Source organism: Haliaeetus leucocephalus, unplaced genomic scaffold (genome assembly GCF_000737465.1).
Source record: "Haliaeetus leucocephalus isolate CR32 unplaced genomic scaffold, Haliaeetus_leucocephalus-4.0 Scaffold160, whole genome shotgun sequence".
NCBI classification, from domain to species: Eukaryota; Metazoa; Chordata; class Aves; order Accipitriformes; family Accipitridae; genus Haliaeetus; species Haliaeetus leucocephalus.
In genome coordinates this window covers 1,921,767-1,947,581 of record NW_010972596.1, presented here as the reverse complement: position 1 = coordinate 1,947,581, position 25,815 = coordinate 1,921,767, and the positions used below count along the sequence as shown (strand labels likewise).

The 25,815-nt window shown below is 41.2% G+C and overlaps 1 protein-coding gene across 3 annotated transcripts in view; it reads left to right on the top strand.

Moving 5' to 3' along the window:
- TPD52L1 (tumor protein D52-like 1) overlaps positions 1–25,526 on the top strand; it is a 38,280-nt gene extending 12,754 nt beyond the window's left edge. Inside the window, exons 4-8 of one of the 3 annotated variants that reach the window (XM_010562514.1) lie at positions 8,456–8,557; positions 15,188–15,202; positions 19,055–19,093; positions 21,721–21,781; positions 25,395–25,526. In XM_010562514.1, the coding sequence (XP_010560816.1) occupies positions 8,456–8,557; positions 15,188–15,202; positions 19,055–19,093; positions 21,721–21,781; positions 25,395–25,526 (349 nt within the window). The remainder of the gene's footprint in view (positions 1–8,455; positions 8,558–15,187; positions 15,203–19,054; positions 19,094–21,720; positions 21,782–25,394) is intronic. The other 2 variants (XM_010562515.1, XM_010562516.1) reach the window with 2 other exon arrangements.
- Positions 25,527–25,815: the final 289 nt, after the last annotated feature.

Below are 25,815 nucleotides of genomic sequence, written 5' to 3'. Positions count from 1 at the left end.
GAGGTTTTGAATATCTCTGAGGATGGAGACTCTACAGGCTCTCTGGGCAACCTGTTCCAGCATTCTGTTACCCTTACTGTGAAACCCCTTTTCCTTTTGTTTAAATATTTCTTGCATTCAATTTGTGCCCATTGCCTCTTGCACTTTCACTAGATACCACTGAGCAGAGTTTGGCTCTATCTTGTTTACTCCCTTTCATCGGGTTATTTATACACATTGATGAGATCCTCCCATGAGCCTTCTCTTTTCTAGGTTGACCGGTCCCAGCTTTCTCAGCCTTTCCTCATATGAGAGATGCTCCAATCCCTTAGCAGTCTTTATTGCCCTTCGCTGGACGTGCTCCAGTATGTCCATGTCTGCCTTGTGCTGGGAATTGCAGAACAGGACCCAGCACTCCAGGTGTGGCCATAACCAGGGCTGAGTAGAGGGAAAGGGTCACCTCCCTTGACCTGTAAACACTCTTCCTAATTCAGCCCAGGATATTGTTAGCCACCTTTGCTGTGAGGGCGCATTGCTGAATCATGTTCAGCTTGTTTACCAGGACCCCAGGTCTTTTTCTGCAAGGCTGCTTTCCAGCTGGTTGATCCCCAGCCTCTACTGGTGCATGGGGTTATTAATCCCAAACTGCATTTCCCTTTGTTGAACTTCCCGAGACTCCTGTTGCCTCATTTTTTTCCAGACAGTCAAGGTCCCAAGTAATAGTATTCTTCAATGCCGTTACAGAATTACATTGCATTATATGTGGAGAAGGTTACAAGGGTTAATTTATCCTCCTCACCAGTCCCTCACATGAAGCACTAAGGACATAGATCCACAGGATACCTTGGCCTTTGCCAAGCATTTATGTTTGTAGCCATGCTCAGCTTTGTCCCTCAGCTTTTAATCTGGTGCTTTTCTGTACTTCTCTGGAAAAAAACATTATAGTAGGACATTATAGTGTTGTCCTCTTGGGAGAGATTTCAGTACTACTGAGTTTCTAAGGAGCAGTTGTATCTGTAAAATTGCCCACCAATAACCTCACTCTAGCCTAATAGTTCCCAGAAGCTCCTTTGTCATTCTTTCTTGAAATGTTAGCAACTGTTAGAAGGCATAAGCCTCCTCTGTTTTAAATTGATAACTTTTCAACCCGTGGAAGGAATAGTAATATAACTACAGAGGTAACTTCTAGGGAGATGAAAATGGTTGGTTTTGCTACTAAACCCTCCAAAAAACAATACTCCAGACATTCAGACCACTGTAAGCAGCAGTTCTGCCATGGCCAATAAATTATTAGAATAGCTAAAAACTTAAAGAAAAGGGCTGTAGTAGTGAAATGAAGTGAAAAGTCTCAAAGCCCATATGTACTTAGTGATTCCAGCCAGGGGATTGAGAAGCCTTTGATATGATGGAAGGTGGACCCATGCAAGACTGCCGTCTAGGACAGGAATCTCGCAAAGCTATGTTTTCAAAATGACTTTCCATCTTTTGCCCTCACAGACAAAAATTGTCACTTGGTGTAGAAAGGGAAAATCTCATAAATTAGAGGCCAGAATCAAGAGAACTGTAAGTGCTAGCTCTGAACAGTGTATCTTCTAGACAGTGCCTGGGGCTTTCTCAGGTGGAGGCTGTCTTTTGAAACCTTTTTAGGAAGGTTTTGATAATACATGAGATTTGGGACAAGAGCATTCAACACGGGCTTGGCCTTCCCCTCCAGAGAGAGAATAAAGATCTCTTTGTTGGCTACTGGTTGAAAACTATGTGAGCAAGCTTAGTTCTGCTGATAGGGAGCCTGAGGACAATTGTATGGGTTTCCACAAGTAGTGGGAACATAATATTTTGTAGTTCAAGTTTCTGCCAGGTGATGAGAGAATAGAAAGTAATAGTTGTGTTGTATGTGTTTTAGACTTACAATCTACGGTACCTGCAGTCTCCATTAGTATAATTTTAAATATATAGTAATGTGTTCCAGAGGTTCAGAATTTTCTCAGGAAGTCAGGTATAATTTGTGGACAACCACAGTCCTACTGTGACTTTTAGGAATTCAGTATACCATGTTCCCACACACATACTTGTTATGAGTGGTAGTAAAAGAAATGTGGGTGGTTTTGTTCATTGCAATGTGTAATCACCTTTTGACATTTTCTTCTCTGAATTTGCAAGTAAATGTAGCAGTTTTGTAAGTGAAGAAATTGCATGTTGGCTTTAGCAAGCACATTACCTATGTGTGAGCCCGTGCTGCATGGAAGTAAAGGGAGCCTGTCACTTCCACTGACTTTGTGTCCTTTGGGTCAGATCAGGCAATGTTTGTGCCTTCTTCAAAGATAATTTTTTTGCTGCTTTTCCACATGGATCTCTGGCCACTGGAAGGGTGGAGTAGTGAGGTTGGAGAAAGGACTTTGAGCAGTTAACTTCATTTATTCTCATTGTCCCTTTTCTAAAAGATATATGTCCGCTTGTTTACACCAGAACCTTCAGCTAATGGAAATTCCCCAGCAAGGTCAGGTGATCTGTTCCAGATCAATGAATATAGTGTTAGTTTCTCAGGAAAAAACCCACTGTGATTGTCATTGGGCACCAGAAAATACATCCACATATATTATAGTTATCTGTATGTATGTATATCTAACTGTAAGGAGGGGAGGGGAGGCCTGAGCGTAAACTGGAATCTCTGAAATGACCAGAATTAAAAATTTCTGGGAAAGTGTCAGTGGAAAGGGGGCAGGGGATAGGGAAGGAATGGAAAAGCAAAGGAAAGGTAAAAATGGAAGGAAAAGGAAAAACAGAAGTGAAGCAAAAGGAAAGAGAAAGAAGGAAAAGGAAAGGAAGGAAGAAAGGGAGAGGAATGGAGAGGAAGGAAAAGGAGGAAGAGGAGAAAGGAAGGGGAAGAAAGGAAAAGGGAGGCTGGGATATGTTTAATCTCCATAATTTTGTTGATCTAGTGCACAGTACAGAGCCCAAAGACAGCGTTACTGGCATAGTTTAAGGTGTGATGAACTGTGAAGTTTTGGCCTGGAATGTCTTAAGGTTAATGTGCTTAAGCCAACATATTGTGGCTTTTCTACCTGGAGATTAACTGTACCACAACTGCTTGTTTTTCCCCTGTTCTGTGCTGCGTTGCACAAATAGTGCCTTTCACACAATTGTATCCCTGATTTTTCCCAAGTTTTTGAAGATTACAATGCAGGGCAGCACGGGATATTTTTGACCTTTGTCTGGTACCTTTCCTAACCCGTGACTCCAGCCTATGGAACAGTCATCGTCCGTGTGCTGCGCACAGACTTCTGGCTGCAGGCAGGTCCCCTGCGACCTGCAGAGGTTTGGTTCCCTCAGGTCTGTCCTTCTCTCTGGGAGAGGAACTACCTGGGGTATACTTCCTTTGACTGCTGTAGGCAGCACAGTTTCAGTTAATTCTTAACATGCCTGGCAAAGGGAAGAATGTCTAAAAAAGTACATCTGTCGTCATTTGGTTTTGAGTTGGAATCAATTTCAGGTGAGCACTAAAAAAAACCACCAACCCCACAACACCTTAGAGTTCATTTGTGGGCAAAATGGCAATATGAATGCTCTTAGAGAATGTTTTATGTACACGTTATCTGCCATTCATATATGCTTTTATTTCCTTTGAGCACTAGCATAATTTAGTTAATGATGAGCCCCGTTTTCCCCAGAAAATCAACAGAAAAATAGTTTTCTAGCTGAGAGTTTCTCAGCGACCCAGATGCTTTACGTTGATTCCAGAAATGTCATCCTTACACTGACTAATGGTTTCAAAACTAAAAAGAAGCACGCTCCATAGGGCATGGCTTGTGCTACCAGGCTCTGCTCTACTGTATGGTTTTGTTGTTAATTGTTTGCATTTTGTTGCATCTTATGTAAGTTTTATCACAGAAGAGAGTTTCTCAAATGGATTAATTTTGCCAGCAAGCATTGATGGAGAGGCACAATGCTGAATGAAGATGTACTAATTAGCAGATGTACTAATTTTACAGAAGCTGAATTTAAATTCTTTATAATTTACCGTAGTAGGTTGCATGTGCAGCTTGCAGAGTTAGATTTAACTCTGCCATGTGATGGGCAATTCTGTACTGAGTTGAGATGAGATCAAATAGCATGTGGTATGATTATCCTGTCTTATCCTGCAGACAATGTTGGTCATTTAAATGTCTAGTCCTCTGACCTCTCTGTATGTCTGCTGCCTGGCTATATTCTAGCTGAAGCACTATTTCCTTTGCACATTGTGTTTTATGAAACAGTATCTTCTTTCATTTGCTTTCACTGGCTGTAAAAATCAGCTAGCGAGACCTGGTTGTCATTATAGTACAATCTAAATGCAGTATATGAAACTGTCAGGTGAAAACGCAGTCAAAATATGTTGCAAATCTACTTTGCCCAATTAGTATGTTACAGTACTGGAGATGTGAGTTATCTTTAAAGCTTCTTTTAAATGTGTTGGGCATATTATCAGAATATAACTGCAAATCAGCATATTTTATCATAGCCTCTATAATCAGTTTTATAAACAATTGCTTTTGTTAGAGAAATACCCTATTTCAAAAACCAAACTAGAATTGGAAGTTGATGGATGAAATTCTTAGGTCAATGTCATGTAAAAAGCTAATATTGAAAGTTACACAGGTGAGTTTCATTTACAAGTTTACAATTGTGACAGCAATTCACATACTATGTTTGTTTAACCCTTCTTGTCTATGAAATAGATTATAAATATTTACTGCTAAGTGAAAAATACGAGATGTGATCCTTGTTGGCCACTACCAGCAATTCTTCTGTGCTATGGAGTATGTTTAGATGCCACAAAAACAGAGAAGGCATTCCTACTCTAACTGCATAAATGAAGTAGCTTGTTTCTGCTTTTACTGATGCTACTGGGCATCTGGCATAATGCTGTTAAGCTCAGGGAGGTTATGGTGACTTTGTATTAGTGTAAGAAAGGCACAGAGCTATAGGTGGTGTTTCTTGAATCTCTGTGTCCTATATTCTCTGAGTTTGTTTCTGCTGGAGCTTTTCTACCTTAAGGTTGGGGGTTACCGACCTTATTTCAGCTGATGGCTGACAGCCTGTTGAGATGCTGTCACCTGTCCCGATGAGCTGGGTGGTCAGTACATGCCTAAAGATTGCCAGCAATGGCTGCTCAAAGGGTGAGTGTGCAGGTATTGTAGATGACTTAGCATGTTGGAGCAGTTGGTGGTGTTAGGAGGACTTACGCCGTATGTATGGCACTTTTTCCAAGGAAATGTAGGTAGGTCTTAACTGGAATATTCAACTTTATTTCTACTCTTGACGGTATCTGAAAATTATGTAAGCTGTTCAGTGCATTAAAATAAAACTGCAAACTGGCGTGTGTTACACACGGATATGCAAACTGCTGGCTCAGATTATTAATGTTACGCACAACTGAGGAGATTCCCCGAGGTCAGAGAGAATATGTTGAAGAGATCATTGTTACCAGAGTGTTTGGCAAGGTATCAAATGAATGCTGTAAATATGACATAACTATGATGATAAAAATATCTGAGCCAAAATACTGTGCTGTATATCAATACAGAGCATAACTAACTACAGGAAGGCAATGTGCTCTGTGGAAAGATACTTTATTTATGAAGAAGGCATAGTGATATGCATAATGGTGGAGAGGTAGGGATGGAGGGCCTTGATTTTTAAGCTAACTATCAGTGAGCTCTACTAAGATGCAAATTACTGTTTCTTGTCTCTGCTGCCAGGCATTGCACCTTGCGCTGCATTTTTACCTTTGTTATTTTGTTGTTCCTAAAAGCTCTTCTTCAGCATTGCTGAAAGGAGGAGGGGTTCATGTCAAAGGTCATTTTTGCTGAAGTTGGTGCTGAAAAAAGACCAGTTGTGTAACAGTCTTAGCTGGATTTACGCTGTTACATAATGACGAAAGCATTAGGAACGTAAATGCAGTCTCTGTGTCTTCCTTGCTAGTGGAAATACTGGGGGGGATGTTGGGTTTATGGGATTTACAGAGAAAACACAATATTAGTTGGAATGCCAAAATCAGTGTCATTTCAGCCAATTCCCAGAACCTGTGTTCTGACCAGTGTAATGTTCAGAAATACATAGGGGACTCTAATATTTCTCAATTAAAGTTGAGTCTGTCTGCTGCATGGGGCATTTGGGACTGTTCTCTTAACAGTTTTACACAGTGTGAAGAACCTGCAACAGAAAGGTAAGACATGGAGATCTTTTGTCAGAGAGCTAAATATGCCTGTGAATAAAATTAACTCCAAGGTGTCTTTTTCAAAAAATCAGTTCAGAAGGATATCTGCAAAGTATTTTACTATGTACAGTCAACCTGTACATAAATAGGTTCTGCTACCAAGGACATTTTAGACATGGAAGTCAAGTGTTGGCCTTCATTTAGTCATCAGCAAAATTCCACCTGTGCTGAATGGTTTAGGATGCTTCTCTGTTAGGAAAATGTCTAAAGGCTTGTATGCCACAGGCATTAGAATATTTGATTTCAATTTTCTTTTCATAGGCAATGCTTATCAAAAAGCTACATGCTCATAGTTTGACTGAAGCATCATTAATGTCTATTTTAGGGTCTCATCTCACTCTAGTTTATATGAGAGTATGTCCACTGACAGCAAGAGAATGACGGAGTTATTAAACTAGTTAAGCTAGAGAATGAGGCCTCAGTGAAGTAAGAACGTTGCAGTCTTGCTGCATCCAGGGACAGACTGGCTGAGGAGAAAGGAGACCCAGTGAAAACAATCTTTTCAGTCTTCTCTGTATTCCACCAGAATAAATAAAACAGGCATAATCCATGCTCCTTCCTTTCTAATTAAAATTTGTGCTGCTTCTGTCACTGTCCCAATGTTTTAGCCCTTGTTGTCATTCAACATTGTGCATGTGATTGATTCAGCTTGTCTAACTCTGGGTTTCTAGAGATTTGGTACCCTAGTCTTAAGTTGCTTGCAGTAGACTGCCTTGCTAATCAGTGAAAACAGAAACAAGCATCTTCATAGAAGGAGCCGTTTCACTTGGCAGTTTTAGAACTTGTTAGGTCAGTAGTCTGGGAAGTATTTTGTGGCTTAGGAACATAAATCAAAATACTTGTGTTGGGGAAAATTAATTGTTGATAGAATATTGTCTGAAAGAATAGAGCATCTGCCTTCTAACCTGTGGTTTGTAAAGCACAGTCCTCAACAGAGGACTTTCAGCAATAGGTACTGCTAGGGCTAGAAGTACCTGACGTAAAATGTGATGTGCCATATTGCAAATGTTAATCTTCTCTGATTTCCCCTCCTGCCTCCACAAAGTTATATTGCTTTCATATACCTAAAAGTAAGAAGAAAATACTCTGTTTCAGGAATTAGGCAGTGGGATTTTTTTTTTATTAATCTCCGGTGTATTTTGGTACACATTAGCAATATTACAGATTTTGTTTAAAGGAGAATTAGAACCAGTGGAATCGTATTTTTTTATTTTTCATGATCATTTCTTCAGTTCTTGCCTGCCAACGGACACCACAGGATACAAGACTGATTGTAATGTGCTCTCCTTTTGTTACTAGGTCTGTACTTCTAATTCTGAGCTTGTCTGTGTCACTGGGAGTATCAGATAATTTGCTTGGAAGGAAACCTCTGACATGCTGAGAGTTAGTTTACTCAGCAAAAAAGCATCTGTGCAGAAAAGCTTATTGATTACTCTGAGAATGCAACTTAACTGTACTGAAAGGTCTATGTGGGTCAGAGCATATATTCTGGATTAGTAAATTGAGATGATTCTGTGTTTGAATGTGTATGCTATATGTGAAATGAATGACGCCTAAAAGGATTCAGTCCCATTAAGAATATAAATTCACTGTCTAGATTGTTTCATCTTTCTTTGTCTCTCCCAAAACCTTCTTCCTTTAAAGAAATTTAAAAAAAGTAAAATTGTAACAGATGGAAACAGGTTTGATCAATTTTTGTCTAATTTGAAATATCAACACATCATTTTGAAGTGTATCTGTTAAAGGTACCTAATATGAGTATGTATGCAACAGCAGAGCTGTGTATGTCCTGATTCTCTTCTGTGCTTTAAGACAGCAGGTTTTGCTACCAAGTCAGTGTCTGCTGCAAGAATGCTTATTTAATGTAAACATTATCTTCTGTAAACAGAAATTGTATCAAACAGGTATTCAACAAATCACTGCACTCTACTTTTAAACAGCTTGCGCTGACCTGCTCAGGAGATGTTATCTGCAAGGGGGAGAGACACAGTGAAGGATTGCTCTGGAGAGTGTTTTGCTCACATTAGGATTAAACTGCACTTAGGAAGCTGTGCAGAAGCGGGCATCTTTGTAATTTGTTTTGTGCTACAGTTACTATGTTTCTTACCCTTTCAGTGGATGGGACCTTAAGATGTGGAAATAAGGGAAAAGGGGATTAATTGCAGGGGATTCTGGCCTCTCTTTTTTTAATACTATTTCTGTTCTATTTTTTGTTTCCAGTTACAAGAAAACACATGAGACCCTGAGCCATGCAGGACAAAAAGCAACAGCAGCTATCAGCAATGTAGGAACTGCTATCAGCAAGAAGTTTGGAGATATGAGGTACAGGGATCTCCTGCTTCTCTGGTCTTATTTTGAGGACAAAAAGTATAAGTCATCTGTCAGCTCTTCCTTTCCTTCTACATTAGTGTTTTAAAGGTTCAAGTAGTTTGTAGTCAGAGTATTTTATGACATTCATGATGTCAACCAAAAAGAAGGGATAAGAATGAATGAAGATATAATTCTTATTTGAGTCCTGGTTTAAAAAAAAAAAGTGCAATCTGAAATCCCTTTGGAATAATTTTGCAAGCTCAAGGAAAAGTACAAGTAAAATGGAACAAAAAATAGCTGTTAGATCTTTATTAACCCAATTTTATTCATACTTGAATTCTGGAGACCAACATCATCTGAAGAAAACAAGCCTGCCTTGGAGCTACTTGTAGAAAGATAAATCAAAAAAATATTTCAAGTTATTTTTTATCAGCTTTTTCAAGATGTAGAAAGGCAAAGTTTTGTTCTGCAGTTGTATGTATAAAAAAAGATACGATGAAAGTAACAGGAGTTGTAGTCAGGAGAAAAATGGTCACTTAAATGCAACTTAAATGTCAGGCTTTATATTGTTGATGTATCTTTGAAAGTGTTGATCTTAAAGTTCCTCAGAATGAGAGCATAAATGAAGAAATTGTACCCTGTAAACCAGCACTTCAGTTTTCAGCTTGGTAGCAGGATTACAGAACTTCTTCTCAGGTATATCAGGGAGTTCATTTTTTGTGACGAAATAAATGGACATGGGTAACTCTACAATATATTGTTTAAGCTGCAGAATTAGGGTCTCATTTATTAGAGATATTGGTATGTACTCACTTTTTTGTTCATTTTGTGATGTATGAGGTAACCATATCCTAAGATCTGTGTGAATCTATTTTACAGTATTTCAAATATGTATGGTTGGGGGTTTTTTGCTGCAAATAGCTGAAGCATAGTTCTTGGCAGCTAAAACTTATTTTTTCCACTTTTTTTTATATCTGTATCTTAAGAAATCTTTAGAGTCACTCCTTTATACCTACCTTTTACATACAGCTTAATAAACCCTCTACAGAAGTACTACTGTTTTTCTAGGTGAAACTAAAAAAGGAAAATCTTCATCACTGTATGATCTGCTTTACAGTGTCTTTTTCCACATTGCAGTTTAAAATGGAACTCTAGTGAGTGACTTGCAGCCAGGGTATGAACATAAACTAAGAATGGTTTGACTCGATACAGTTAAACATCCATAGGCAGTATATGCCTATAAAAGGATATAAGAATAAGGAGGCGTGCAGTTGCATTTTCCTAGTATATTTTTTTAGCATTCAGCAGTCTGAGAGCTGAAAACTTTCTAAAACAGAGGTTTGAGCTTTCATTTAAAAGTCTTTGAAGGGTTTTTCTTCATGAATTTTTTTTTTTTAATTTATTTTAACTTCTATGAACTTTTGGCATTCATAACACCTCATGTCTCCTCAGATGAACAGATAGTTATATATAAAGAAGTGTGTGGTTTATTTGTTCGTTCATTCATTCCCTATTCTGAGTTTCCCTGGTCTTTCCTTTGATGCCTTCTGGCTCTTCTATTACGATGAACAGTGAGTGTAGTCCTTCTGCTGTCCTTCATGTCACTCATGATTTCCTGTGGTTTTATCGTATTTCACTTCAGTTCCCTCTTTTCCGGGCTGAGGCTCCAGTTGCATGAGTTGCTTTCACAAGCCTTTTTCCTACCTTTGTTTAGTCTTCCTGCCTTCTCTGCATTTATAGTCCTATTCTGTATTTTTGAGAAATGCATGAGATGTGTGTGCTGCATGTGGCACCAACATATCCTCCATTTCATTTTCTGTTCTTTCCTAACACTTACTCCTGTAAAAAAGACAAGCCCACTGCTCAGTGAACAGGTCATGTTGCTGCTTCCATGCTTTAGATCCTACAGCAGCGACCAAAGAGCTGGTGTGCTGATACCTCGAACACTGGCTCTTGATCATAGAGAGAAGGATGACTGGCAGTTCAGTACTTCTCAGGTCCTGTTGCTTGTGCTTTGCATAGGGTGTGAGATTAACTGCAAAGGCAGAAACATCTTCACTGTAATCTAGCATGTTTTTCTTTAATATTTCCCTTTAATTAATCACTGTTACCAAATTCCTTTGTCTTACCTATCAGTATCAACCCCCACCCCCATGGTGATCATGCTTCTGACTAGGGCTTGGAAAGCAGATGGGTGGTATTTATCCCATTAGCCCTTTAGCCAAGGGCTCAAAGCAGAGGCTAAGTCCATAAGCATTTTGATTAATCAAGAAGCTTGTTTCTAGTAGCTTTCTTTGATTGAAATGATTACCTTGAACCTGGTTGGGAATTTTTCAGGAAGATGCGAACTACCAGCACTGCCATTTTTTGTGGACACCTACTGTTTTCAGTTAAGTTCTCAGTTAGGAGAGTTTTCTTGATACTTGATGATGAAGCAGCAAGTAGCGTACATAAAGCATGGCATGACTTGGGCCTTCTGCATCTGCTGAACATCCTCAGTCAGGAGTAATGGTCAGTACGCTTCCCTCAGCAACAAACCTGGCCTAAAATCTTGGCTCAGCTTGGGCAAGTGCAGTTCTGTGTGGGGTCACACTGTAAACCTTATCACTTAAATAACCTGGTTTTAAAAATCTTCCCCTCTCCCACTCCAATCCCAGCTGTGTTTGGGGGAGTAAGCTGTAAGGAGGCAAGCAGTCTTTGTTTTATTGTTTGCTTGGCTTTTTGCTAATCCAAATAATTTTATTTCAGTGATCTATTAACCGGTTTCTCCCCCCCCCCCCCCCCTAATGCTGATTTAAACACACATCAGACTCTAGCTTAATTCTTTTGGTTAGGCATTAAGGCTGATAGTCACCAATGGCATCCAGATGCAAATCCCTGTTCTGCTTTTATTCAGAACAGACACTTGAAACTGATTTCTAAAATCCAGATGATCATCATAATTCCCTGTATGTTCAGCGGTCTGGTGTGTTTGGCCTTCACCCCCTGTGTGTGGTGATAGTGATTTTGAAAGGGTTTGTAGTCAGCCTGACTCTAAATATTGAAGCCTGCTGCCTTTGTGAAACAAAATTCTGTTTTCCAGGTGGCCTGCTATGTCAACTGTACAGAGCACCACATGAAACAAATATGTTTCTGTTCTGAAGATGCAGAGTCTTAATTAATAACCTGAAAGCTATTTCACCCTGGATTATGTCATATTTCAGAAATGGGCCAGATTGACTCCCCCGAATGTGCTATTTAGCTGTGTTAGAGTTCAAGAAGATAAAATCTAGAAGAAAGAAAGAAAAATGACAAAATTCCATGTGTCCCAAAGAACAGAGAAGCCACACTTTTGAGACGAAGTGCTTTTGATGCAGCTGCTGTGCTTCTCTTTCATCCCCACCCCAGCTTCCCAGTGTTGCAACTGTCTAACTTACTTTGCGCATGAATAATCATTAGCATTTTACATCTTCTAAATGCTGTATTAATTATTAGTGCTTGTAAGGTCTCTTTACAGTTGTAATGCATTCTATTTAATATTATCGTGTTACTAGGAATGCAAGAAATGCATATAAAACCAGTATACACACACCTTTGCTTTGGGATACACATCAGGCACTAGTAATATAGTTAAGATAATAGATTCTTCGTGAATAGCTCTTGTGATTAATGATATGCCATCAGGATTTTTTGTTTCCCCTCCACTCCCAGCTCATATTGTCTCCTTTAACATTTTCTGACATGGAGAAGAAAGGCAAAGGGGAAGAGGAGAGTCCCAAGTCACTCACAGGGCAATAGCAGGGGCTCAAAAATAGAGGTTACACTCTGACATTTCAACATGGCTCTTGCCACGTAGAGCACAGATGTGATATGGAGTTGAGGGTCTTTATCCCTTGCTTCTTTGCATAGTGATAAAGTTTGGATCTTTTTATGCAATACTGCTGGACTGCTCTGCAGCTGTCTGTGTGGATCTAAGAGTTTCAGCCCTGTTGATGGCCTTTTTAGTAATAAGTTGTGATACCAAGTGGGAGAGTTTCTGATTTTTTTGTTTGCTTTAAAAAAAAAAAGGAAACTATGGACACTACACTACAACAGGCACACTACCACATACATTACTACTGCACAAGTAAATGCATTTAAAGATTAAGCTGACAAAGGCATGCATGCAAATCAGGATATCAGCAGTTACACTGCTTATACGTCCTTCAACTGTCTCATACATTTTCTTTAATGACATGATCACACAGACCCCTTTCAAATTGAGTGCCTGGGATGAGCCAGCTCTCAAGATGAATGAAGTTAATATAATGCCTCATTCCTGCCAGGAGTTGGAAGGCACGTATGGAAAGACCAAAGACTGCAGAGAGGGAGAGCTTGGGGGCATGACTGTGGCTGTTGAATGTGCCCCTCAGAGATGACAGGAATCAGCACAGAAGGCATAGGAGGTCCCAGAGGGGTGGAGGAAGGCAAAGTTCATCCCTCTGGAAAGGGCCGAGGGAAGTTCTGGGAAATACAAAGCAGATTCTGGGGGAAGGCATTAACCTGTTACTTTCTACGTGTCTAGAAGATAGCACGATGGCAAAAACATAAAAGGGTTTGTCAAGAACAGTTATCTTGAACTGTGACAGCACCTGTCATAGAGGACGGAGGGGAGGCAGGAGATGTGATAGAGCTTGACTTTGATAAGGCTGCCTATACTGTTTTCACGGAACTAGGGAAATACAGTTTAGGTGTTAGTGCTTTAGCAGGAAGAGGGCATAGGACAATTATATTCAAAGAGTAGGTCTTAGTAGCTCACCATAATGTGGGATTTTGCAGGCGTCTGTCCCGAGTCTGTTACTCTTCAGCATTTTCATGACTGGTTTAGATGATGACATCATGTGTGCACTTAAAATCACCAGATGACTGCAGTGGGAGGGAACGCAAGCACTTCAGACACCAGGATCAGAATTCAAAATTATTTAAAATGATAAAATAAAATTCAGTGTAGGAAAGTGTAAGGTGCTTTATTGACAGATGGGAAAAATATCAAAAGCAGAAATGGGGAGCGCTGACCAGCCAGCTTTGCAGATAAGGGCCTAGCAAGTGCTAGGCTAATGGCTCACAAATGCAGCTGAACAGGGGCACAGGTTATTTCTGTGAAATCTCCCTCATTGAAAGTTTTTAGAAGCAGGTTAGGCCAATATCTGTTGGAGATGGCTCAGGTGTAATTAATCTGCTTTAGTGCTGTGGGAGTTGATTTTTGCTGTGCCTTTACTGTTGTGCCTTTTGGGGTTTTCTGTTGGGGTAGTGGTGAAATTTTTTCTACAGCCTTTTGCTGTGCATTTCCAGGATTTCCGTGATCTAGAGATGTTCTGGGCACTTAAAACTGTTCCTGAACTCATTGGGAGCCGAATTCCTTGTAATATTGTAGCTGTCATACCCGTAACTACCATTCTTAAACCTCTGTGTCTCTGATACCCCCTATAAAGGAAATAGTAATACTGTCTTGCTTCAGGACGTAATTTCGTAAGCATTTCTTTTGCTGATGCGTGAAGCAGTTGTTTTCTCTCATTTCTACTGACATTCACCCCTTCGTTTGTGCTGGTTTTTGGAGCTCTGCAGTAACACAGATTTCCTTATTGTATGGCTGTACAAGTATCTGTATTAGCACAGAGAAGGGGGTGGCTGTTACTGGGAGTCAGCAGGTAGTAAAAAAGGAGGCTACCTATGGCAACTGTATTACTTAAGCTGGTCTAAGCAGAAATGTGTTGTGAAGATAAATCCATGAATGTTTGAGAAGCATCAATATACATGATGATGAGCCCTGTAAATAACCCTGAAGAAATCAATGCTTTTTTTCAGAGCAAGGTATGAATATTGTGCAGTAAGTAATGCATCACACCACGCATTGAAAAAGGACGTGAAAAATAAGTATTGAAGAGATGTTAATTAAGTGTGCACCATCTATCTGGCTCACTGCATGAGGCAGGTGTTCCCTTGAAGTGGTCTGTAATTAAAGACTACATCAATAACACACAGATGAAGGAGAGGCTGTCTGCCTCATCATTTGTCGACTTTCGAACCTTAATGACATCCTTTGAATATTGTATATCAGTGTGCCTCTCCCAGTTCTGCTGCCTTAATTAAGTTTCTTGTGAGCTGGAAAACAGTGTCAAAGTGTTTCAAGTATTGTTTTCAACAAGGAAGAAGTATGTTAGAAAATGTCATTTTATGAATTAAAAGCCCTTTATTTCTTCCATACTTCTCAACTGAGGGATGATTAAGAAATCCAGAGCGAAAAAAAGACTGCTGCTGATATACATGTACAATTCCAGTTCACCTGGAACTTAATGAGATTAAGGTAGGATTTTGGGAGGGAAACCAGTTAGCATTGTTTAAATCTAATCTAATGAAGAGAACACAAAGTTTAGCAGACAAAACTTCTGTTCTTTGTTGCACACAGAATAAGTGATTGCATAGTGAAGGAGTGTATGAAATTTTTTGCCTTGAAGGAATCTCAGCTGATCCACATTCTTGTGTGAATTCCAGCATCAAGATTTGAATGCAAATGATTTATTTTTCTCAGGCAGCTTGACATGCTACAGATATATATGTATATTTTTGTTACATTTCCGTAATACTTTTAACTCTTGCTTTTCTTTCCTTGTGCATCCACCACAGATCGCATTCAATTGGGTAAGACACATTAATCTCCTCGAATACTGCCTCTGTATTTGACAGGATTTATTTTATGGAATGTAATGCAGTAACCTCTTTCCTTTCAGCATCTTTATACATGATAAAAACATATGCTTTTTAAACTGTAATGCCTCATTTTTACAGCACGGTGAGTATAATGAGGAAAGGACTGGACTAAGTGGCTAGAGTGAGTTTACCTTGCTCTTGAGTAAATTAGTCTCAAATTCAAATGATGAACACATTCAAAAGATGTTGCTCTTGGGAAAAGCTATTTATATGTAATCTCATTCTCTCAACTATCTTTTCTGTTGGAGGTTGGAACATAAACAACAAATACTCAGGAAAAATTCTGTTCAGCCACCAGATTTTTATAAAGATGGTATGAAGTATTTAATTACGTCCTCTTCAAGAAAGCAAATGTATATTAGTCATGAAGCGTACACAGTGACTCTTTAAAAGTCTTGAGTCCAGGGGAAATTTCCAATAGTAGGCTAAGTTCTTAACATGATTAAAGGGGATCTTTATATTTAGAGCTTGAATTTATTGAGGCTGTAAAGCACTTCAGTGTATGATTGTGGCGGGCTGACCCTGGCTGGACACCAGGTGCCCACCAAAGCTGGTCTGTCGCTCTCCTCCTCAGCTGGACAGGGGAGAGAAAATATAACAAAGGGCTTGTGGGTCGAGATAAGGACAGGAGAGATCACTCACCAATTACCGTCACAGGCAAAACAGACTCAACTTGGGGAAAACTAATTCAATTTATTACCAATCAACAAGAGTAGGGTAACGAGAAATAAAACCAAACCTCAGAACACCTTCCCTCCACCCCTCCCTTCTTCCCAGGCACAACTTCACTCCCAGATTCTCTACCTCACCCCCCAGCGGCAGAGGGGGATGGGGAATGGGGTTTATGGTCAGTTCCTCACACGTTATCTCTGCTGCTTCATCCTCCTCAGGGCAGGACTCATCACACTCTTCCCCTGCTCCAGTGTGGGTTCCCTCCCATGGGAGACAGTCCTCCATGAACTTCTCCAACATGAGTCCTTCCCAGGGGCTGCAGTTCTTCACGAACTGCTCCAGCATGGGTCCCTCCCCCGGGCTGCAGTCCTTCAGGCACAGACTGCTCCAGCGTGGGTCCCCTGCGGGGTCACAAGTCCTGCCAGAAAACCTGCTCCAGCGTGGGCTCCTCTCTCCACGGGGCCACAGGTCCTGCCAGGAGCTTGCTCCAGTGCGGGCTTCCCATGGGGTCACAGCCTCCTTCGGGCATCCCCCTGCTCCAGCGTGGGGTCCTCCCTGGGCTGCAGGTGGAGATCTGCTCCACCGTGGACCTCCCTGGGCTGCAGGGGGACAGCCTGCCTCACCATGGTCTTCCTCACGGGCTGCAGGGGAACCTCTGCTCCGGCGCCTGGAGCACCTCCTCCCCTCCTTCTGCACTGACCTGGGGGTCTGCGGGGCTGTTTCTCTCACATGTTCTCACTCCTCTCTCCGGCTGCCGTTTCTGTGTGCCCTGCAACTTTTTTTCTTTCTTAAATCTCTTCTCCCAGAGGCACTACCACCGTCGCTGATGGGCTCGGCCTTGGCCAGCGGTGGGTCCATCTTGGAGCTGGCTGGTATTGGCTCTGTCGGACATGGGAGAAGCTTCTGGCATCTTCTCACAGAAGCCACCCCTGTAGGCCCCCCCCACTACCAAAACCTTGCCACGCAAACCCAATACAGTTTTATGCATGCTGGAAGATTCTATAAGCTGTCTGGCTTTATGTCAGTTCACCCACCAGAGGGGCTGAACAGCCCCAGATCCCCTGCAGTCCCTCTGGCCTCGTAGCATTGCCAGTGCACAGGACAGCTCAAGAACAATTTTTCTGTTCAGTTAAGTGATCCTAACATGGACTCTTACTTCACTGAGAAAACTTCAAAATGGGGCATAGATTGACCTTCCTATCTCACTCTGACATGACACCAAAATGTAATATTTAGCGATGTTTGTCACGAAGGATCTCTGTTCTCTGCCTGTGCACTGATCACCATCACAGGCATGTATATCTATAAAAAAGCTTAATGTTTTAGGCTTCTAGTAAAAGAAGATGTTGTGACTGTTCGTATAACTTGCATCCTTACCTCTTTAGAGAAATTAAAAGATGAACTCAATAAAATATACACTAGTATTCAGATTGTCTGTCACATGCCATCCCTCAGCTGTGTGAATTTAATTTGGCACAATGTAATCTTCTTACTTAAACCTTCATATTTGGAATGTTTTGCTATTAGAAGAGGAGCAGTTGATGCTGAAATACTTCCAAACTCTTATTTTTGCCTATTTGTCATGTGTTACAAGACTAAAATGGCAAGCATGCTTGTTTAATTTAACTAGGATTGTTAAAGATTTGCTGCACTTGTGAAATGTTTGGGCTAATCTTTTGTAAGTCTTAAAAATGATGTGAAAAATTGAACATGAAACATTTGCATTGTCTGCTGTCAGTTTTTGTCTGTCTGAGCTTAGCAGAACCCTTAAAAATATGCACAACAGCAAACAGTTCGTGTAAGATCTCTGTCCCACCTGCTTGCCAAATAGCTCTTTCTTCCCCCTGCCCCCATTTCTGATTTTGTGTGTGTACGGACACAGTGCTGCCCTGAATTTGTATAGTTTAGAACAAACACATGTGCTGTTTATATGAAAGCTTTCATTTTTTTTTAATGCTATAATCATACTTTGCTTGATTGCAGCCAAATGTTGGTGTCCCTTGAAGTAAAGCTCTCACTGTTCTCCATCAGACCAGGCTGCAGCTGTCAGTCAACACTGAAAGTAGCCATGCGTGAATTTTTGAAACAATACATACCCTTGCAGTGCACAGTTTACTTACAGTGTTCAGATCTAAATGTACTTATGGACAGTTCTTACACTTCAAATAAAGATTCATATTCAGAACAAGCCTGATGCTTCCCAGCAGCAGGGAACAGGTGCTGCTATGATGGCAGAGTTGGCTTTGGTGGCTCAGGTGGGAGAATGTAAGTCAAGCGGTTAAGAGTGGGTGTCCGTCTGCAGGGTTAAAGGTGTGCAAGATGAGTTGGGGATCTTTGAGTGATGGAGAGGCTCAGTCCTCCACTTGCCAACCTTCCGATGCTCTTGCGGCTGGGGAGTCTGAGGAGGGAAATGTTGCAAGGAGAGCTGGAGGAGAGCTGTGGAAAACAGCTTTCTACCCTTGGTAATGCTGAGGTGTGAAGGGAGAGGTGGAATGTCCTAAAGGGATGGGGACAGCAACTGCTGCAGCTGAGAGAGCTGCCTCTCTGGTTCCACAAACCTCTTGTTCAGGGAGCCTGTTACGCAGGAGCCTTTACAAATTGGGAGCCGGCTATTTGAGCTGTGTACGTTGTACATGCAACAAAGGTAATTGCCTGCTTACCTACTGCCTTGAACCAGCTCTGTTTATGTTCACAAACCCGAGGCGTTCTGTACTCACCCAACACAGAGCTGGTCGTCTGTCACTGCAGAACACAGAGGTGGCTCTCTGATCCTGTCACATGTCGCGTGTCTCTGTAGATAGCAGGGGTCTGCATCATTTAAATGGATATTGCCAGGAACTGTTCTGCATCGTTCTTTTGAGCCCTATTAAGTGGCTGATCAGTTGACATGAGAATGTGGTGCTAAGGTCTTCAGTGCTGAAAGTGAGCTGGAATTCACAGGTGAGTTTGACAAGCTGTTGCCATCAGGAGAGGAAGAGTACCAGCACTCTTGAAAATAGGTATATATATATTTTGAAAGTTAAGTTAAAAAAATAAAACTGATATGTTATAATCATGTTGCAAACTGGATTTTACAGCTTTTTTACCTTATCTTTTGCTTTCATCCCACAGTTACTCTATTCGCCATTCCATAAGCATGCCTGCGATGAGGTAATATGCTACCCATATTCTGTTTGCTATGATGATGTTCAACAGTATAATGAGGGGGGATTTGCACACTTTGATCCTGATCCTGCAGTTTTCAGTTGGATGAATAGTCCCACTTCAATCAATTAAGGTTATTCATGTAGATAAGGGCTGCAGGAGAGGCCATCTGTGGTTTTTTTCCTTTTAATTGTATTAACTGTTTAATCTCTTGTACAAGCCTTTGAGTAAATGAAGCAGTTCTGAGATGTATTTGGGTGGTTGATTGTTACCAGCTTTGTATTACTGAATCTGAAATTCACTTGTTTTGCTGTCTCTAGAACATCATCCAAAGCCCATTAATGTCAGAGATGCTTTCCACTCCAGCAGGCTTTGGATCGTGCTCCGATGGAGAGATTTTATATAAGTGCTTTCATATTTTAATGGTTATAATCATGCTTTACTTGACTGCAGCCAAATATTGATGTCTGTTCAAGTAAAGCTCTGCCTGTTTTCAATAAAATTAGGATTCAGCTTTCTTTTTACCCCCTTAGCCTCTAAATACATGAATATCCCCACTCCCTGCCAAGCATGTGGGAAAAACAAATCTCCTAACTGTATGATAGATGCTAAGTCATTCAGCTTCAGCAAGTGGATAGTTTAAGGCAGGCATTCACCAGTGTGACCTACGGGGCAAATGTCAGTCATAAAACTCAGTTTCTCTCTCATTTTGACCCTTGCCCTATGAAAAGTTTGTCACCTATTTAACAGAAACCAAAAGTAAATCTGTATTATTTTTCCAACTGGCTTCTGTTTGCCCTTTCCTTAAATTAGGGTCAGTTTAACTTAGTCTGATGAGGGATGTGATGTAAATGTATTTGCAGAAATAGAGGCCATGATCATGCTCCTGGTAAGTTCCAAGGATGTGCAAAGACGATGAACTGCAAAACTAAAGTTTTAGCAGCCATTGGCTTCATCGCTTTGCAAAATGAAGTGCAGGCTCCTGCATGTGTTTGCTTTTCCCCGTGGATGACACAGAGGCATGGGCACCTGCTGGGGTAAAGTGGTTCTGCCTCACTGTTCCACTGTTAGGGTACCTTCCATTATGGTTAAAGGTCACTGTTATGTTTTATTTCATGTAGGAACAAACAGATGTAGTGTTTTTAGTCTATTCTGTTGGCCATGTTGTTAGTAGTTACCACTGCGCTTTCAAAGCTAGTAGTTCCTGTAATCTCTTTCTGGATATACCACAATAGACAGGTGAAGAAAAGCTGAAGAACTAAACACTATTAAGTAACTGCTTCATTACACTGCACTGAGCTTAGAGAGATCCTGCCCCCGCTTTGTTTCTTATGGTAAAGAAAATACAAGAGGAACACTGCTGGACAACAGTTTCTGAGCTGCAGAGTCTTCACTAATAGTGAAGCACAAAGTATGCTATAATTGAGCTCTCAGTTGTCAAGCAAGGAGCAGAGAACCAGAGGAAGGTCCGTGCTGTAGATTTACCCAAGTCCTTTGTGCTGGCTGAACTGCTGAAGGAGGAGACAAGCTTTTGTACTCACTCCAGCTTGCCTGTTTCTAGCATGTAGAATCCCTCTCTACATGGGAGAGGGATTATCAGCAGTGGGGAGGCTGCTGCAAAAAGGGGAGAAGCGACATCCATCTAAGCAGCTGAGGGGCAACTTGAGTACAGATCTCAATGGGGAACCATACTCTCACATTAAAACAGCATATGCATTATATTCATAATACTACGTGGCAGATAATAGTTGTAGTCAGTATGTTCTGTTTGCAGGAAGAAATGTAAAAAACTGAATGCATTTAAAATGAGACAGAAGCTGTGTTTCAAGTTTCGAAGAAAGAAAAAGAAAGAATGAACGAACAAGGTTGTCAGGCAAGCCAGCAAACCAAATACGTAATTTGCTTTAAGAAGGAAAATCACAGCTGTTGCCTTTTTAAAAAATTCTATTAAGATATGTTTGTTTTCCCAAAATCAGTGTTGTGTTCTGTTCTCCGGGCAGTGAAAGGCAGAGAAAAGCTTAGCTTTGTCAGAGGGGCACCCATGGAACATAAGTTGTCCTAAAGTCTTTGTCTTTGAAAGCAGCAGGATATACCTGTGGTCACAAAATCCTGGAGTGGGGGGTCAGGATTCCTCAAAGGCATTTGGGACCCACTTCCTATGTAGTTGTAATCTTCTCCATCCTAGCCTCAGGACATTGAACTGTCATCTTTTTAATTATGTAGATTATGAACTTGCTCATCAGCTGAAAAAAATGTTAATTTCTTTACAGCAACACCACGTATGGATAACACTGTAGAAATGCAGCACTACAGCCAGTGTTCTCTGGTTGTTCCTCTGAGAACATGATAAATGAATCGGAGGGCAGGCAGGCCAGTCACTGGTTTCAATTACTAGGCAGGTTCTGCTTTTGCAAATTTGTAGCTAAAAAAAATACTCATCCAATTACTGTAATTGGATTTGACTGACAGAGCACAAGTGACTGTTCATACCCTATCAGTCCACAGCCCTGTGCTGCCAGCCAGCCTTCGTTCTGTCCTAATGTTGTTGCCTGGTAAGAACTGATCAAATTGTGGAGTTACCCCATTATGTTTGCAACTGACTCTTCTTTCCTTCAACTTTCTTTTTCTCCTAGGAATTCTCCAACATTCAAATCGTTTGAGGAGAAGGTTGAGACCACTGTCACAAGCCTTAAGGTAGAGATTAGAGGCCGAGTTACATGGGTGTGCTTGTTAAAGTGTAACAGCTTAGTTGTCCCTATCATTTGTACAGGAGATGGGTTGAATTCGCTGTTCCATCAAGAATTTCATGGAACTGCAAAAGCACTAATGGAAAATGAAAGCAGTATACAGAGAAATAGTCTTTCTCTGCTTCGTTCCTAAGAAATTACTTCTGTTGTCTGCCGGAGTAAACAAATGGTCTCAGAAATGCCGAAAATACAGCCATACAAAAAGGGAAAGCAGAGACATCTCTTAAGGTGTGGCCATGGTTGATGATGCTGTGCAAGGCAGAGCCATGTGGAGATGCAAGGTCAGATTTTGAAAGCAGTGTGGCCTCATGAGCTTTGTGCTGTGCCCTGCCAGACACAGCCACGTGCCTGCGGAGTGAACTCCATCCCTGAGCTTAGAGATGTACTCGCCAAGTGCCCCTTACTCAGCTCTGGGAGCTGTCGTGTAACTCGGGTGCGATTCATGCTACCCGTGTGGCTCTTAGCACTGAGCTCGTCTTTCTTTAATGCAGGTGTGTTTCATTTCAATGTTTTGTCTGGATTTAAAATTTCAAAACTGTATAGACCTATTTGCTGTGAGACAGGAAGATCTGATGGCAAAGTTACCGGTTATCACTAACAGCACTTGTTAAGGCTCTTATTCAGCAGGACAGAGCATGGCAAATTTGCAGTGAGCTAATCTTTGCTGCATGCTAAGGCACATTCAAGGGGGGGAACAAGAGGGTTTGTCTCCTAATGGTTCTTATTCATCAGATAAAGTCAAGATTGCTCATAAAAAGGCATTTTACTTTGCTGTGATAGAAAGAGTCCAACATATTCCAAGTATAGTCTGTCAGTGGACAACCCTCATTTTAGAGGGAACTGAAAATACTAGATTAACGTCAAAGGGCATTACAACTTGTCAAGGATTAAAAAGGCAAGAAAATGGCCTTCCGCTTGGGACAGAAGGACATTCCTTCTTACAGAAAATGCAAATTACAGCTAGAACTGAAGCAGCAGGTGCACAGGGAAGGTCTGTCCTCTCCATGCCACTGTGAAATCGTACAGCACATAAAATTTTCCAGTCAGTGTCTGAGGAAAGTAAGCAGTAGAGAGCTTGATGTATTTTTATGTTTCTAAATAAGTATGTCCATCAAAGAATGCAGAGTTGCTCTATCATTTTCAGATTTTGAGTGTTCACGTTTATTTAGTGGTAGGGTGTTCTGGCAACTTCAAGTCACAATATTGTAGGGTTAACATCATTACCATTGCACTGTGTCAGAGAAGGAAGCATCATCTCTGTTTCACAGGTGGGAGGCAGCATCCCAGGGAAGACTAGAAGCATCCCAAGGAGCCAGAACAGAACACAGACCTCCAGAGCCTCAGCTCGGTGCCTGTATGCACTTTGTTTTGCATTCGTTTCACCTTAGCTGCAAATGCTTTTTATACTCAACCTCACTGGAGGAGAAATCGTTCATGCAGTGGGGTGCATCAGCTTGGAAGGTCTGAATTCCTGTCTGTTGCAGTCAAGCATATCGCTTGCTTATTTCTTTATGTTCCTTCTACCCATTTAGGTAAGGGATGTAGCTCACTGGAACACGTGAGGCCTGAAATGGAATTTTTTTTTTTTCTTCATTTTTCACTACTCACAAGTTAGAAGAAACTACACTGGAGAAGTGCAGCACCTTTTGTACCCATTTAGTCATTCAGTTGCTAAACCTACTCTTAGGGCTTTTAGTAGTAGTTCTAGCTCCCAAGTTTGCTTCTAGACTACACTCCACAAATCCATTCCTCCTACGCTTACAGCCAGCCTGTGAAAGGGACACCTTAAAGCCTTTTGCTTTGCTTTGAGGACTAAAGGACAAATGTGAGTGATGTCTTTTCTGCATCAGGGGTGGGGTGTCTGTTTCACCTCAGTGTGCCATTCAGAAAGAGGAAAAGTCAATTCAAACTGCACAGCTCTGAAGACCACTTCTCACTGTGATCTGCTTGAGGAGCCTGATCTTGTTTTCCTGATTAAGCAAAGGCGTTCTTCTAGAGGAGACTATTTGTCATGCCAACTCTTAGCCTATCATGTGTTCAGGATGCCTTTACATCATCCTTTAAGGAATCTTTAGTTAAGCAGGACAAAACAAAAAGTCTTGAGTCTAAAGTCATCTTCCACATCCCGTGAAACCTTCATTGTCCATCTGCAGTGGCACACCCACTGACATTTTCTGAAATATTTTTTGTCTGTATTCTCTTTCTTTCTTTCATTTCTTTACTAGGCAGTGGCTGGTTTTTCACTGCAAGTTTGGGCCTACCAACTTTTAACAATATATGTATTTTATATTGCGGTTGGCAAAAATGAGTGATGGACCGATAACTTTCTGAAGGTGAGCACAGCCCACTAGACTGGATACAGATACCTCTCCAGATGGGAACTTCTAATAACTGTGACTCAAACTGTCAGAGCAACTATCAAGCCTACTGCTACCTTATTTTATTGAACTCTCAAGCTAGGCAAGCTCCTGTGCTAGCTGATGAAACAAAGGATTACATAGGATTAACCCTTTGGAAACTTAGGACACAAATTCATTTAATTAAAATAATCTTCCTTAAGCATTCAGTGGCTGACAGGCTAGAAAAAATGCCGGCTTGTCTTCAAGTCCTGCTGCTGTTCTAGGATGGAGTAAAACATTTTGCCCTATTTTCAGGCTTGAATCAACTTTGAGTGGGCATATCGGCAAGTCAAGCCATAGAAGAACGTTGTCTTACCAAGACAACCCAGTCAAAACAGCTTTGTCTCTTCATCACTTAGTCTTGACCATTTCCAAATCTTTAGATAAAGCTCTGTCTTTGTTATGAAAACTATTTCAACTATTTCTAGTCCTGTTGGGTTTTATTTTTAATACTTACTTATATTTACAAATACAGCAAACTGAAGCATTTTCAAAGTAGATGACCTGTGAGCATGTTGTCATAGGTTTCATTAATGCAATTTGATATCTCCCCCTGCCCCCTGCCCAGGAAAGTGCTGTGGGCAGTTTTATATATCAGTATCTGGATAGCTACAAGTACCTAAAGGGAGAGAAGCTGCTGGTTTTGTTCTTTGCTTATGATGTTCCTTCTACTGTCTGAAATCCCAGTATGGCTTATGTATTTTGAGAGCAGCTGTGTTATTGCTGGCCAGTGGGCCCCTTCACTCAGCAAATGAACCAGTTCATTTTAATACCCATCTCTTACTCAGCCTGTGTAGAACCAGAGAAAACAGTGAAACCAGTGGGAGCTACTCTACATGTAAAGAACTGCACTAAGTTTACCGGTAGGATTTAGGATCCTGCCTGGGATCTGCTTAGGGACTGGTTCCTTTAAGTGTATGAAAAATGCCACTGGCAGATGTTATGATTGCAGCCTGAAAGTTTAGATATAGGGGGAGGAAAGGGGCTGCTTTATTTGACCATTTTTATAGCTTTCGTTCTAAGAAAAACCCAACCCCACATGTTCTCTGCCTGCTTCGAACAGTTCCCAGCCCTCCATGGCCACGGGGTGGAATGCAAATGGGACTTGCTACACAGTGTGAGCAGAGGAACTTGCTGTTCTCTTTGTTTGCCTTCTTTCAGACCAAGGTTGGTGGGACAAGCCACACTGGGGGCAGTTTTGAAGAAGTTCTCAGCTCTACAGCCCATGCTAGCGCTCAGAGCTCTCTTGCTGGCACCCGCCTCCCTGAGAGTGAAGAAGAGCTGCAGTGTTAGACCGCCGGCCTTCCCGAGCCTCACACACCTCTCCTCAGAGACTTGCCCAGCCAGGGATTTTTAGACCTGCCTCGCCACCCAACTTGTGCAACAAGGTTTTGTCAGCTTTGGAAAATTGCCTCCCTGGCCTTGTGCTGGAGAAATGTTTCCTCTATGTGTGTTTTGGATGGGCCATTTTATCATCAGGTACTTTGTACATCATAGAAACCACTTATATGACTTACAATGCTCTAAATTCTATGTTAAGTGACCAAAACAGTTTTCATTTTCACGTACCTTCCCTCCAACA